The sequence below is a fragment of the Cheilinus undulatus genome, linkage group 15 (assembly GCF_018320785.1).
Source record: "Cheilinus undulatus linkage group 15, ASM1832078v1, whole genome shotgun sequence".
NCBI lineage: Eukaryota > Metazoa > Chordata > Actinopteri > Labriformes > Labridae > Cheilinus > Cheilinus undulatus.
Window position 1 is genome coordinate 43,838,055 of NC_054879.1, and position 16,655 is coordinate 43,854,709.

General features: G+C 36.7%; 2 protein-coding genes across 2 annotated transcripts in view; one reads left to right on the plus strand and one right to left on the minus strand.

The window, feature by feature from the left end:
- Positions 1-5,169, minus strand: part of cers6 (ceramide synthase 6) — a 30,609-nt gene extending 25,440 nt beyond the window's left edge. Inside the window, exons 1-3 of the mRNA XM_041807841.1 lie at positions 4,823-5,169; positions 2,021-2,126; positions 1,797-1,927 (exon numbers count right to left, since the gene is read on the minus strand). Coding sequence (XP_041663775.1) covers positions 1,797-1,927; positions 2,021-2,126; positions 4,823-4,992 — 407 coding nt within the window. The 5' untranslated portion in view covers positions 4,993-5,169. The remainder of the gene's footprint in view (positions 1-1,796; positions 1,928-2,020; positions 2,127-4,822) is intronic.
- A 3,658-nt stretch (positions 5,170-8,827) lies between these two features.
- stk39 (serine threonine kinase 39) overlaps positions 8,828-16,655 on the plus strand; it is a 53,495-nt gene continuing 45,667 nt past the window's right edge. The window contains exons 1-4 of the mRNA XM_041807842.1: positions 8,828-8,914; positions 9,247-9,392; positions 13,853-13,965; positions 14,228-14,336. Coding sequence (XP_041663776.1) covers positions 9,287-9,392; positions 13,853-13,965; positions 14,228-14,336 — 328 coding nt within the window. The 5' untranslated portion in view covers positions 8,828-8,914; positions 9,247-9,286. The remainder of the gene's footprint in view (positions 8,915-9,246; positions 9,393-13,852; positions 13,966-14,227; positions 14,337-16,655) is intronic.

Consider the following 16,655-nt stretch of genomic DNA (forward strand, 5'->3'; position numbering starts at 1 on the left):
CAGCTTCTAAAAATTGCACTCAAGCAATGATAACAGAAGGTGAAATATAAACAGCAAACTGACCCGAAATAAAAATAGTCACGTATTATAGCCTTAAAGTACAGAGCATCTACTAGTAAGGCCTGCTTTAGTGTTAAGCAGCCATGAAGTTTGCATGCTGTATGGAAATGGAAACAGCATCTCTGATAAAGAAATCAATCACTCTGAACATCACACCTGCTTTCCCTACCTCACAGGTGTGTTGAATAGTAATGCAGTGAACTCTATTCAAATCAGCCTTCACATTCAGCTCCATTACCTATTAAAGAATACTATGGCAAAAATGAATGAGATATCATCACTTTGATGGCTCATGGAGAGTTAAAGTCAGTTAATTTTGCACCATCTTGGACGTTATAACAATCAGGGAAAATTCCCCAGAATTTGGTGCGCTGTATGGTGCCATGCTGGGGCGTAGCGAGCTAGAAAGAAAATTCCCCTCCTTAACTGCTGACCAAGCAACAAATGTGTCATTTTTACAAATATATATGCATTTTAATGGATTTTTTTGAGCTGTAATTTCTCCATTTATGAGCAATATTTTTACCGTGGTTAAATTAAAATTACTTGCATTATTTAGCAGCGCTGGACTACAACATTTGGACATTTTGAAGGGAGGAGCAGGCCCCTCAAATATTTTATTTTACTCTGTTTGATACAAATTTCAGTGTGTTGACTGATTCATTTAAGCGCTTTTAATTGACTAATAACTAGGGGTGGGAATCCCTAGTGGCCCCACGATACGATATTATCACGATACTTGGGTTACGATTCGATGTTACTGTAATTTTAAACATTTTGCAATACAGTGAGTATTGCAATGCCATATATTGTGATCAGGGCTTTACATTAACTTTTTTGCACACTGGCCACTGTGGCTACTTGTTTTTGAACACTTATTAGTCACTAAACATTTCCACTAGCCACAGTTTTGTTGTTGGGAAACTATGTGCTGTATGCCATATTGGGAACGTCTGGTATGAGACAAAACACATGCTCCATTTCCCTCTTTAATGGATATTTAGCTCATAGCAATATCAAAACACTGACTGTTAATACAGCTGGTTTCATAAACATATCTAATTCTCAGTCAGACAGACACCAGAGAATGCTGAGGTTGTGACACTGATAAATTCCACTGGCCAAAGTGGCTAGTTGGAGTCAATCTGGTACCTGCCACAGCTGAAATCCACCTACATTTGGCTAGTTGGTTGGTGTAAACGTCAAGCCCTGATTGCAATATATACCATTTTTTTTAATTGTTTAGCTGATTTAGCATTAGTCTTGCCCTCATGTTTGTCATATTTCTGTAGTATTTTATTTACATGTAGCACTTCTTGCAAACCTCATGTGTCATGTCCATCTATTTCGTGCCCTGCTTGCATTCCTAAAGTCCTTCCCTTGGTGCTGCCATGTTTGTTGTACTTTCTCCTGTTGTATGAGCGTCACCTCTGCCAACCTCACAGGACAATGTCCAATGTCCAAACAATTGATTTTATTTTTCCATTATCATAGACTTCAGTTCATATAAGCAATGAGTTTGAAAAAAATCGATACTTGGTGGACGAGACGATACAACATATCACCAGACAAAATATCACAATACCATGGTGTATCGACTTTTTCCCCACCCCTACTAATTACTAAGAAAATATAATCATAGCAAGCTTCTCAAGGGACCCTCCCTTAGGTGGGCCTGGGTGATAAGTACCCCTTCCCCCTCTGTGCTACACCCATGGTGCCGTGTTTTGCCTTACATGCTTTCGCAGAATCTGGCGAGGGTGCTTGGCTTTTCCTGGTTGCGGCGTTGTCTGAACCAGCGCTGGATGGTCCGCACATCCCAGTCCAGCTGCTTGGACAGGCCCTCCAACCTCTTCTCATCTGGATGCTGGCAAGACAATAAACACCAAAAATATTAGATCTGGCCTTTAGCCACTTAAGGACGTCATCATGGGAAAGACACAGAGAAGACATGCGGCACCTTAGTGATAGCAGTGAAAACCTTCTCCAGGATAGCGTTAGGTTGTGCTTTTTGTGGCCCGTTGGCTTGGATCTTTAGGCCCATGGCACACGGTCTGGCAATAAACCTGAAATCAAAATAACATGATTCTTTTAGATCAGTGGTTCTCAACCTTGAGGTCGCAAGACACTGAGAAGGGGTCTCCAGATTCCATAAAAAAGTAAGAATATTTTTAAAATTACACTGTTGTCCCTTTACACAAATTTAGCCAAATTTTAACCCATTTTCATCATTTTTTTCCCCACAATTTTAACACTTTTTGCCAGTTAAAAACCTTTTTTTTTGCCCATGTTCTGTCTGTTTTTGCCACTTTTTAACCAGTTCTCTCCACTTGAGTCTAATCTTGCCTCTGTTGACCTATAATAGCTACTTTTAACCCCATTCATTCCATTTCATTAAAATGCCGATTTTGCCAGTTTAACCAATTTCTGCTAATATCTACCTTTTTTCTTCCTCAGTTTACACTTTTTTGCCAATTTATATCAGTTCTCATCCCATTTCACAAAATTTCCAACCATTTTTGCCCATTTGAAGCCTTTCAGACACTTTTTAACTTCCTTCTACCGCTACTTATGATGATTTTTGCCTTTTTGAGGTTTTTTTAATCTCATTTTTGCCACTTCTAACCCATTTCTGCTACTTTTAAAATCCAATTTCACCTCCTTTTCCACACTTTAATTCCATTAATAACCTATTACCTATTATAACAAAAGGGATTTACATTTTTATGAATGTTATATACTACACAAATGTTTAAAAAAGATATTTGCTTCTTTGATAAGAGTGGTGAAATTTCAGGTTAAATATAAAGTATGGATATCACAGCTTAATCGTACAGTGGACCATGATTTTGCTGACCTCCATGGGCCCCCAGTTTGGCTGGACCCCAGAAAGCTCTCCCATTTATCCCCCCTAATGGGCGGTCTTGTCGGCCCATGACTATTCTTGAATGTGCATGGCAACCGCCTTCAGGTTCAGTGGGGGTCCTCGGTCTCAGGCACCTTAATTTTGGGGGTCATGGGCTGAAAATGTTGAGAACCACTGTCTTAGATCATTACAAACTCAATTAGGTGAACAGGAAGTGAGTTTTTTCTATTTAGGGAATGAGAAACAAAGTTAAAACACGAGGAGGAACACTGCATCTTTGCAGATGGTTGGTAACAGAGTTCTTTACCCAGAAACAGTGTGAGCATCTGCTCTTCCTGCTTCTTTTTATATTCTACCACAACATGACAACATTTCCACCACAAAAGGTCATCTTGAGGAAATTACATTTTGGCTGAAACAATGAGAAAGTAAGGGAGAGGACACACAGCTGTGATGTTTGCAGTCAAGAATATTGAAAAAAAAAACACTTTTTATAGGCAAGCTACTCAAATTGAGGGAACATAATTACATGTAGAGGTGTACATTAATAATATATGCCTCATGCTATAGATCCTATAGATCAAGGGTGTCAAACTCAAGTGCCAAATCTGGCCCATGGAGCAGTTATACCTGGCCCACCAAATCATGCCATATCTATATCATAAGTGGGCCACCAGTATGAGGTCTGCAGATTGCCTTCAGTATAAAAATGTAATCTTAACCTTGATGATATCAAATATCCTCAAGTCATAAAAATGTAAAAAAAAAAAATACAGAGTAAAAATAATTAGATGAAAAGAAATGTGGGGAATTCATTTGTGTTTTCATTTCATATTTTCAATTTTGTATAGCACAATTATGACTTCAATCTATATGTTTTCAGCTTTCATTATTTATTATTTTAACTTTTTATCCCATATTTTGAGCTTTCACATTTATTATTTGAACTTTAAGCTAATATTTAGGCTTTTTAAATTTATTATTTTGACTTTTTTTCTCATATTTTGACCTTTTCGGTTCACAGTTTTAAATTTCACGTTATACTGTGGCCTTAAAAACATGATTGTGACTTTTTTTATATAGATATTTGCCTTTAAAAAGCATGATCTTAACAACTAATTTTGTTTTGACCTTTTGCACTAATAATATTGACTTTTTATCTCAAACTTTAAGCCTTTTATTTTATCATTATGATTTTTTAAATCTCAAAATCCTTTATCATCAGTGCTTTTTTTCCCTTTAAGGTCTTACTGGTGAAAATGAGGTTGACAGTTTGGTTTAATGTGGACCCTGTTAGGCCCTCAGGTTAGACCTGAATCCAGAGTCCGGCCCCATAGATGCTCATTTTCTGTTTTAATTGACCCATACTTTGCTCATGGTTACTGTTAATTATTTAAACATAAATGCTGGAAACTAGTGGGAGGTCCAACGGGGAAATTAAGGCCTCACTCATTCCTCCCTAAAGAGACCACTGACACACATGCATGCTAAGCGTTGTACACCATCATGTTTCTGAGCTGCTGGTGGATGTTTGAAAAACATGCTCAGCCACATGCATGCAGCATCGCCCATGTAATAACTGGAGCAGCAGAGTTATAGACAGCAGGATTAGAAAGAGCAGCCAGATATTCTGGTTTGATCTTTAGGCAGGTATGCCAACTTGTCTGCACTGTGAGAGCTCTGACAGATGCAGACAGAGGGCAATGCTGCAGGCCTGCAGAAAGAAGGATGATCAAGCCCGGTGATTTGTGGGCTAACCCGATAAGATGCCATTGTTTAGGTAACAGGCTGACGAACATGGACAGCGCGGCGTGCTGCATCACTCACAGGAACACTTCATCGACATAAGCAACCCTATCACAACCACCTGGATCATCGCGTGCGCTTTACACCCACCTTTCGAACACCAGCCGGATCATAAAGATGCAGAATGCTAAAGGACACGCCAGATAAAGATCCTCGGCTTGCGGGAACGTAGCCTCATCTGTGTTTTTTAAGTCAGCCCAGGTTACATTATGGGGGAGCCAGAACCTCTCGTTCCAAAACCACGCCAAAATACCGGCCATTTCCTTGCAGCAAACACCGAGACCGGGTCGGAAGAGAAATCGATGGCCCCGTTGTTTCCCGGAGGTCTCTCACGGGCGATATGAGCGTGCACACTCGGCTGCTGATGAGATATCTGAGCGAGATCTCCACCGTCCGTTTCCCCTCAGCTATCCAGTGTAGGGAAGTAGACTCAATCAGCTCCTCCGCGACTGATTGGTGCGTTGAAATGTCATGCAGTACAGTCCGTGTACGTTATACCTCAGCGTCAGCAAGGTACACCGCTGTATGCATCACACCTTTACGGCAGCATTTCCCCTAACGCTGAAAGGCACTTCTTTCATGGAGTATTTCTCCTGAGGGGACGTGCTTTTGTGTTTATTTCGTTGGTCTTTCACACCTCTTTCTGATATCTTTTACTTTTATTTATAAAAAATATTCCTTCTCAGTAAGGTGCCAGGTTCACTGTAAAATTACACAAAAATAAATAAACAAAAAGGGAAATTTTAGCAATTGAAAGTGATATTTCAGCGGTATTTATGTCAACACGTAAGCAAAGAGCTCCACCAGTCTCATAGCTGGTAAACAACGCCCCCTACTGGCAGATTTCATCTGCAACGTAATTCTGACCTTGCAAATAACATTTGTAATAAATTAATAATGATGTCACATCGTGTCCTTATTTTCAAGTATAACACACACACAAAAAACAAAACAAAACAAAAAAAGACAATATCTATCTATCTATCTATCTATCTATCTATCTATCTATCTATCTATCTATCTAGGGCCTAACAGGTCACCTTTTTAACTATAAACTGTTAACCTCATTTCACCAGTATTAAGATATGAATTAAAACTTAGCACAAATGTTAAGTGATTTTGAAACTTTAAAAAGTTAAAAAGATAATTTTAAAGGCTCACAATCTGAGAAAAGTAATTTTATGAGTACAAAAACGTCAAAACATGAAACTGAATTTAAAAAATAATGGTTTTTTTTATGTCAAATGTAACAGAAAAAAGTCAAAATAATGAGTTAAAGGGTCAAAATATGAAATAAAATATGTAATGATGAAATTACAAGTAAAAATATGATTCAGAATTTTAAATTGTGAGTCTAAAAGGTCAAACTGGGATTATGTAGTCAAGTTTGGAGTTGAAAATATGAGATAAAATACAAAATGATTAGTTTAAAGGATCAAAATATTACTAAAAAATTACAATTACAATACAATACAAAGTATGAAATTAAAAGTCAAAATCCTAAGTTTGAGTCCTAATTGTGAGATGCATTATACATGAGTAAATCTGCAGACCTCATACTGATGGGCCAGTTATAACAGAAATATGACATCATCTTGTGGGCCGGATTTAACTGTACCACGGGCCGGATTTGGCCCTCGGGCCTTGAGTTTGACACCTGTGATCTATATGGATAGATAGATGTAATTTTTTTTCTCATCCTATGTTTTCTTTGTATTGTTTTCCCTAATTTTTAATATTAGTTTATTATGATCCCCATTAGCTGCTGCTTTGCTGCAGCTATTTTTCCTGGGGCCCACAACAGTTTTACCGTGTGACAGTGTCAGAATATTAAGTACTCAACATAACATTTAAGTACAGAGCAACATTCAATGACATCTTTTGCCATCACAATTGACATTACAGCACTAACAGACGTCAAAGATGTTACTATGATAAGACGAGACAAAAATAATACCAAAAACAAAACAGAACCAAAAAGCAGTTCTAGAAAAAAAAAAAATATCATATCAAATTCATGCACTGACCTAAAAATATAACAGACATGGGCAATCTGTTTACAATTCCACAGTGAAGTGGTAGCGATAAATGTCAGAATGTTATAGTGATTATTAATTATTGTTCTAATTAATACAATTATTATCATAGTTATAACTACTATAATTACTGACCTATTATTATTAATATGTTATTACTACCATCACCACCATTATTACTATTAAATCATTACATTACTATTATTACAATTATAATTACTTTTATTGTTATTATTAATATTATTAAACATTTTAAATCAGCTTTAAAATGCATGTCCTTTAACTGTTTTAGTAATCTACTCTGCATTTATCGATCATGTTTATATTGATTCATATAGGCTGTATGCTGTATAACTACAAAATAATCACGTAAAATGGAAGTGGTGTAATTGCACTCATGGTCGGCAGTTCTCTCTTTAAACCAGATTTTGAGTTTCAGAAGGTAAAAAGTAGACAAAAATAATTATCAAAAGGCATTTTTGCTATGATTAAAAAAAACCGTTTTTTTTTTAAATGCAGTGTTTATTTTTTGATGATAGTTCATTTAAAAAGGTGATTAAAATGTTGATCAATATTCTGATTTTCTAATGAATTATAAGTATGAAACTCATAATTTTAACTCTTAACCATTCTAATACATCTAAATCAGTGGTTCTCAAACTGGGGTCCGGGTACCCCGGAGGGTCCTCAAGCCACAGCTTGGGGGTCAGCAAAATAATAAAAAATAAATTATAAAGTAATGCCATATAATTAAAAAGCAAATAAATACATATAGAGACCACAATGCCCTGAAACAATCATACTTAACCGATGACTCCCACATAAGTCAGCTTTGGGCCAATAAGAACTCAGATATGATTGTGACATATCACGTAAATCTATTGCTGGCCCAAACCAGCTAAACTGAGAAAACATGATGACAGCTATCTGGAGTTTGGTTTTATTGATAACAGTGACAAAAAACAAAACGTGTTGTGCGTATCCATGTGTTTGCAAATGAAGCCATGAAGCCCACCAAGTTAAAGCATCATCTGATAACAAAGCATGCAGGATTTAAGGACAAAATAAAAGATTTTTTTTCCAAGAAAAGGGCAACAAAAATAGCAGTTAAGATATGTTTAATCAGCATGAGAATTATGGGGGGTCCTTGGAAAATGTTCTGCCCTGTAAGGGGTCCCTAGCCCCAAAAAGTTTGAGAACCCCTTCTCTAAATCATCCAGAGAATGGTTTAAACTTTTGTCCACACATATATAAATTGTCCCATCGCACTTTTTTAAAAATACATTTTGACACTTAGTTAACAAAAAATGTTAAATACTGTTCAATCAAAAGTGTTTTTTTCCAATCATGTCGGACATTAAACTAACATTGATAGTGATAACAATACTGATAGCAGTAGTAACAGAAATAATAAAGTAAAGAAATTAACATTAATTTGTTACATAGAAAAATAACATAACTAACCTCAATACGAGTAAAATAGAAAAACAGAATTGAATAGAAAAAGTTGTATACTACTGTACTACTAAATAAGTAATAGAGGGGAAAAAGGTAAAAAGAATAGCTAAACTTTTAAGGAAAAGAAACAATATATAGACGAATAGGTTCAGAAAAAAGGGGGAAACAGAAACGAAAATAAAGAAGCAAAAGAACTGCAATGTCTAAACTGTTATTGTATTATTTACGGAAGAGGATTGGGGCCACTGAAAAAAAGATTTTGAGATGCAAATTTCTGAGATTAAAGTAAAAATTCTAAGAATTATTTTTTCTCAGAATACTGACTTTAAACTCACAAGTAAAAAAAAAAATGCATCACATTTTTTTTTCTGTGGCCCTAATCCTCTTCAGTAATTTTACAATATTTATTTTAAAATCAACTCACCATTTCAGGTGTAATTAAAAATTCCTACATGACTGCATTGTCCCTCATTCATTACACAGTGGTAGACAATTTAAAGATGTTATGGTGCCATCTAGTGGTTAAAGGAAACATGTCACTTTCAGTCATGACTGCATGTGACACATGAAATCGTCACACATACGTGTTCCTGTCTCACTCAAAGCTGCTGCCAAGTCTTTTCTTCCAAATAATTATAAAAATACACGTACAGATAGTTTATGTGCGTAGTTTTTAAACTGCATTCACGTAAGTAAACACAGAATTTGTCAAAAATGTCAAATAACTGTAACAGAGTTGGCAGCTTTCGTCTAAAATGATTGATACTGGTGTAAATTCACGTCTTCCTGTCTGCGCACATGCAGCCTCGTGCTGTCACTATCATGTCACTGGAATGGTAGCGTGCGTTGGAGTGTGTGCGCGCGCATGTGTGCGGTCCGTTATTTTCCGGGTTGTGCTCATCGCTAGCGGTAGTTGTTCTGCCTCAGCCGCCAGCTGACACTTTTACTGAGGAGAAGGAGAGGTCAAATCTGACTATCTCCTTCTCTCTCTCACACTCCCTCTGCCTTTCTGTGTGTCAGAGAAGCTGCTAACCAGCGCGGAATCATCCCTATCATCATCATGGCGGATCAAGGCGAATCTCCGGCTCCCGTCCACCACCCGCAACCAGCGCTGACAACCAGCTGGCCAATTACCAGGGAGTCGTACGAGCTGCAGGAAGTCATAGGTTAGTACCCGGAGATGAGATGGACGCTACATGTTATCATGGGAAGGCATGCCGCGGAGGGTTATCATCTCTGAATGACGATGAAGGCCTACCGGCTTTTTCATATGCACCAGCCTGCCGTTTGCAATGTTTTGCAATGCGGATGTTAATGAGCACATTTAGGGAAACTAACGGGTTGTTTTTGTGAGTCTGACGAAGCTTTAACAGTGTACACGCGTGTTATAAGACGGGGTTGTAAATGTCCACTTTCCCCGAGTGTTTTTGGTGACTCCTCCGATAATTAGAGAGAAAGTAATGCCATGACAGCGTATGGCACGTGTCCAGTTTTAAGCCATCAATAAATCACAGATGCGTGCCAAATCCAGAATGTGTTAGTTCAGGTTCACTTATCTGTGTTGGCATGTTAGCAGAATTAAAATGCCTGTCACAGTATTCAGAGTGGGCAGTTCCTAAGATGAAACATCACTTTAACGTCATGATAATACATCAAAATGAGCAGGCCTGTTTCTACTGATAGTAATAATATCATCTAAAACTATTTCTTTTAGCAGCATTGAAACTTTTATATTAACAAAAAATGAGACTCCGCTTCTGGCATGGCTGTAACAGACTTATTGCTATTCATACCTTCAGTACAATTGTCCTCTAAAGCACTGGTTCTCAACCTTGGGGCCGGGACCCCCTTGGGGGTCGTCAGACACTGAGAGGGGGTCATCAGATGCCTTAAAAAAACTAAGAGTAGTTTTTAAATTGCTCTATTGCCACTTTACACCAATTTCACTAAATGTGAATCCTTGTTTAATCACGTTTTAACACCAATTTAGCCCATTTTTGCCACTTTTATACCCATTTTTGTCCATTTTAAACCCCTTCCATCACTTTTCTCTGCCTGTTTGTGCCACTTCTAAACCAATTCTTGCCACTTTCTGCCTATTGTTGCTTCTGTCAACCATTTTTACACTGATTTTGCCCATTTTAACCTCAGTTAACCCATTTTTTCCAGTTTATATCAATTTTTCATCCCAGTTCATCTAATCTCCACCATTTTTTTGCACTAAAAAGCCATTTCAGCCACTTTTTTTTATCTCCTTATACCACTTTTTGTGTCCTTTTTTGCCACTTTTATCCAATTTTTGCCACTTTTAACACATTTATGTTCTTTAAACATCCAATTTCATCACCTTTTCCACCATTTTTGCCATTATTAACCAACTTTAGCTTTTTTTTAACCGATTTTAATTATGTAGTTTTCCGTTAAAGAAGGCTATTTACTACATAGATGAATAAATAAAGATATTTGTTTCTTTGATGAGAGTGGTTACTATTCAGGTCAAATATAAAATAAGGTTTTCACAGCTTAACTTCACAATGGACCATGGTTTTGCTGACCACTATGGGCCCCCGGTTTGGCTGGGTCGCAGAAACCTCCCCCTTTATCCCCATTTATGGACAGCCTTATCTGCACACAACCATTCTTGATTGTGCATGGCTGTGTTCAACCACCTTCAGGTGCAGCGGGGGTCCCCAGTCTCTGGAACCTTTATTTTGGGGGTCGCAGGCTGAAAAGGTTGAGAACCACTGCTTTAAAGCACTGGTTCCCAAATTGGGGTCCCAGGACCCCCTTGGGGGGTGCAAGGCTCTGTCTGCTTTGAGGCTGCCAACATTAGATTCACTTTTCTTGTACTAACTAAAATCATGATAAAACACCTCTGAATAGTTCATGTGTAGATCCCTTGATAAGAAACCCTTGTAAGGGGCTATTTTATATAGATTTGAGCCATGAAAACGTTTAAATTTGATGTTAATTTTGGTTTTCATCTTTTGTTTGTGTGGGTCCTGGGGGTCCTCAGCTCCTCTCGATACAAGTTAGTGGGCTCATAGGAAAAAAGGTTGGGAACCACTGCTCTAAAGCAATAAAAAATGAAAATGAAGGCTAATACCACACAAATAAGCCATTAAAATGTGCCTTTAACCCTTTATGACCTACCATAGAACAAGTCTGCCAGAGTATATCTTTACATTTTTACATGCTGTAGTGCCAATTTTGGGAGTATTTGAATTGGCTGTACACCATTACAACCCTTAGAACCCAAATTTTAATATGTATGTGATAAGTCCATCATAACAAATTAAATTTCTCAAAAGTGCAAAAAAAAAGTAAGAAAATGAAAAGTGTTTTTTTGTTTTGTTTTGTTTTTTACATATTTTTTCTAAATACAGAGATGTTGTAGCCATATCCATCAAAGTTGTGATTGTAAAAAAGTTGCACAAGATCATTTCAAGCATCAAAAAATATTTTGAGTATGTTCATAACTTCATTTTTGACATAAACTCATCTTTATAAGCTGTGTCATAAATGAAAATAAAATGAAATTGTGTTCAATTTGCAAAAAGAGACAGCATCTTTAAAAGTAATAAACTATTTTCAGTAGTGCAACTAAATCTCTAAGCGTGCCAGTTACTTTTTAGCATACATGTGTTTGCAGAAAACCATGCTGAAGCAATAACAAGTGCGACTTGTAACATGCAAGAAAACAACATGATTATAATCCAGATTATATTATATTATGTTGTTTTAGATGTGTGCGCATTATAACTACATTTCTGCAAAAGAAGGAAGGATATTTCTAGAAGGAGACAGAACTCTGGAACACATTGAATGTGTGATATGTTAGTGTTACTCCTCTGGTTTTATATGCAAAAAGAATTATTACTCTATCTCATTTGGTTTCAATTCTGCCTGTGGCTAAAAATAGATATGCAAATGCTCCTGTAGGTTTTAAAGGGTTAATGTCTGCCATCAATCTAAAACACAAATATGGATGTTATTATCTGTAATCGTGTTATTTGTTATTTATTTGTTATGACTTAAACAAAGTTAATCTATATCTAAGATTCCAAAAGAGTGAATAAATGCATGCTCACTAATTTATAAGGCATTTTTTACAATCTGGGCCTATAATTATAATAATAAAAGACACTGGCCTTGTTCAACCTGCAGTTCTTATGTTTTGATTTACCCTGTATGTCCTTTTTTCTCCTGCTTTAAGGGTCTATGTCAACGTTGCACAACCCTGTTCAACCAAAGAGCCAAACTGTTGAAAAATACCTTCGCCAGAACCACAATCTCAGTGGTGAAAAAATGGATTAAAGGGGCTGTAAAAATATGTTAAAGCTGGCAAAAATGGTGGTGGTGGTGGTGGGGGGGTAATAGGCATAAAATAGAAAAAACTGGGTCAAAAGTGACAAAAATGGGGATGAAAAGTGGAAGAAATGGGTGAGAACTGGCAAAAACTTTGTTAGAGGTAGTAAAAATGGTCAAAAGCATGAGTGAGTAGTGACTGAAATGGGCAAAAAGCAGCAAAGAGTGGCAAAAATGGGAAAAATTTGGGAAAAGGGGGGCTTTTAATGGCAAAAGGCAGCTTAAATGGGCAAGAAGTGGCACAAATAGTAAAAAGAAGGGGGCATTTCAAATAGCAATAAGCAGAATGAAAGAGGCGTAAACTATTGAAAAGGGGCAGAAACGGGATAAAAGCTGCAAAAATTGGCAGATAGTGTCAAAAAAGAAGCTGCAAAAGTGGGCTAAAAGTGGAAAGAAAAGGAGAAAATGGAAAAACTGGGAAAAATTGCAAATAAGGGCAATGAAAAAGACAGACAAAAACTTATAGCCTACTGTATAAGCACGAGAAACAAATGGACTAATGTGACATGCAATAGATAATTTCTGAGGTTAAAATTTCTCTGTTTTAAGGCTTTCTTGGGGGATAATATTTTGAATATTAGATTTTGAATAAGACATGAAAGAGCCATGCGTTGAGTAACCGGTCTATGGATACACCTGTTGAAGAGTAACCCTTTGTAAAAGTGGATTTTCTTCCCATAATTCAACTTTTTTTGGACTGGAGACATGCTGTGTCATTTATTTAATTTTAGAACTACAAATGCCAAAATTACAAATCTCAAACTGAAAACTAGCCAAAGGAAGTGTTATAAATTTTTGGCAAGTGTGCCTACTGTGCTGCTGAGCTGACAAGTGGTATCACTAATGATAAGAAATAGCTGCACAGCTGTTAAGTGCTGACTGTGAAGAATAAGGGAGACCCCCTTCACTCCTCTCTTAATCAACTGGTGAGCAGTCGCATCTCTTTCTCTTTCGCCTTATCTGCCACGAGCAGTTGGCGAGCAATATGCTGTGTGTCACCACTTCTAGGTGTGAACGACTTCACTACTACAGCGCGGCTTGATTCGTAACGAGACAAGGAGAAAAAAAAAAGGCTTGGTTTATGTTATTGTGTGAGTGTAATGTTTCAGCCAGCAGACACAGAGGATGAATATCAAAACAAACATAAAAACTGTGAAGCAGATGTGTACCGTGACCCCACAGGGAGTGTTTTTTTCTAGCTGTGTCCCTCTTTGCTCCTGTGCACTTTGTCATTTCTCTGTTGTGGCTGTGATTCCAGGCAGCGGGGCCACAGCTGTGGTGCAGGCAGCCCTCTGTACCCCGAGACAGGAGCGCGTCGCCATAAAGAGAATAAACCTGGAAAAATGCCAGACCAGCATGGATGAGCTATTGGTGAGGACAATAAATATGGGCTTATTTTCCCAGTGTGTGCACCGAGTTATTTTGTAGCAGTCTCTGATCCTGTAGCATTACTTTCCCCTTCAACCATATTTTCCTTGCTCTGTGGCTGATTTTCATGAATGCACTTTACAGTTTGTAATACTAAATATTCCCACCATTTCTGAGAAAGTAAAACAAAGGAACCAGATTAAACAACAAATGACAAGCTGAACTTTATTTCCTGTTATTTCCTGTTGTTTTTCTCTCTCAATAGAAAGAAATTCAAGCAATGAGCCAGTGCAACCATCCTAATGTTGTCACCTACTACACTTCCTTTGTTGTGAAGGATGAACTTTGGTTGGTCATGAAACTTCTGAGTGGAGGTGAGGACCAAATCCTGCCTGCTGTGGTTTGAAAATTACATAAATGTTAAATAAACGTGATGATGAAATCCAGAGCTACGGCCGACATGAGGCTTTTAACACTGAGATTGATAACAGTTATAGAGGAAAGGATGCAAATAAATCAGTCAATATCTTCAGTTTTAAGCAGTAATAAACATAGATGCAATAATATCACTACAATATGATCAACACAACACGAAGGACTTTCCACAGGTGCCAGCTCTTAGCAAAAACAGATGACCTCTCTGATAAACAGCCGGCTACTTTCCTCCTGTTGTTGACTCAATATATTATGATGACTTACAAGATCTGACTCACCTTTCCTGTACATTTTAGCTGCATTTTAACAGTGTATCAACCTAAAATACAGTTATTTTATAATCGAAATGTGTCTTTGCAACAACAAAATAAACTAATCTCCTAATTGTGGGATATTTCTGTTCATGTTTGGCTGTTATTTAGGTTTATAATCTAGGATTTAAGATCTTAAAGTCTTTGAGTGTTTAAAGCAGAAGTCTTCCATTAGATAAACTTAGAAAAAATAACTCTTTTTTAAAATGGCCATGTCAAAAATTAACAAGAGAAATCTAGTTTCAACAGAAGATTGCACTGAATGAATAAAGAAGCTGATTTTTTTGTTGATAATTTGTCATGAAATTGATGTTTTCCCTTTACATATTCAAATTCCTATAACATATTGTTGCCTTAATATTAATCAGATCAGGGGAATCATATGGAAGCCCATATCTGCCGAATGTGAAAGTTAGGCAATTCTTAAGAAAAAAATCCTGAGCAATAAGCCAAAATAAAGAGATACAAAGCCATAATTGTAAGACAAAAAGTCAAAATTGTAAGAAAAAAAAGCCAAAATTATAGGATTAAACAAGTCAAAATTATAAGATGACTTTTTTCCTCATAACGATGACTTTTTATCTCATAATTATGATTTTTATCTCATAATTATGACTTTGTATCTCCAAATTTTGACTTAATGCCTCATAAATATGAATTTTTATCTCATGATTATGACTTTGTATGTAATAATCATGACTTTCATCTCATAATTATGACTTTGTATCTCCAAATTTTGACTTTTTGTCTCATATTAGCTTTTTACCTCATAATTATGCGGTTTTATTTTATAATCGTGACTTTTATCTCATAACTTTGAGTTTTATCTTATAATTATGACTTATTTCATAAGCCTGACTTCTTATCCTGACGTCATTTCTCCATAATTTCAATTTTTTAAAATTCTCATAATTTAGCATTTTTTACCTCATATTTGTAACTTTTTTCTCATAATTATGACTTTTTAAACACAATAAAGGAAACTTGAAGTTTGACACGCAACAGTATCTGGTGGAGTCTGTGTTTTTATTTTTATAAGTAGGGGTCATCTCTCACGAGATGAGACGGGACAAGATTTGGGCCCACGAGATATGAGACTAGACGATTTTTCCGCGGCAAGAAATCTTGTGTGGTTTTGATCTCGTGGTACGAGATCTCGTCACACACCTATTTATAAGCTTAATATCCATTCAGTGATGACTGTCTCTAACAGTGACATATAACACGTCTCTATAATGTGCTGTTTCATGTATAGGGATGTGCTTTATTAGGGAAAATGGAGCATGTGTTTCATCTCATACCAGATGTTCCCAATTTGGCATATAACATATTTATTTTCCTGACAACAAAATTGAGGCTATTGGAAATTTTGAGTGGTTGGTAACTTTGAAAAACTGTGAAAAAGTGTATGTGAAAAGGTTAATGTCAAGCCCTGCTCGTGTCTCACCTTGTTTAATGAACCAGAGAGACTAGCTTTCAGATTGGCTGCTTTTTTTCAACAGACTGACTACTTCATTTATCTGTGGAAAGCCCTGAACATTGAGGAAGAAGTCCAAGGCTTCTAAAATTCGGAACTGTCTTGTTTTCAGTTATCAAAACCATAAAACATAGCTTACAGCAACGTAGCCTGTTGGACTTTGCTACTATTTTTTGACAGCTGTATGCACAACTGTGATGCTCTGCTATACGTACTGAAGAAGCACTCAGAGTATTATTGATAATAAGCCTTCTCGGTTGGACAAACTGAAGTTTTGTTTTCTGCATTATATGTTTTGCTTAAACTTTTTTGTATCTTTTTATTTGGATAATTAAATACTGGCAGAAATGATCAGAAATAGTCCCAATAATATCATCTAACACAGTGGTTCTCAAATGGTGTGGCAAGGCACACTGGTGTAACTTGAGGAAAGTCTAGGTGTGCCATGGGATTTTTTTTACAACCTTTTG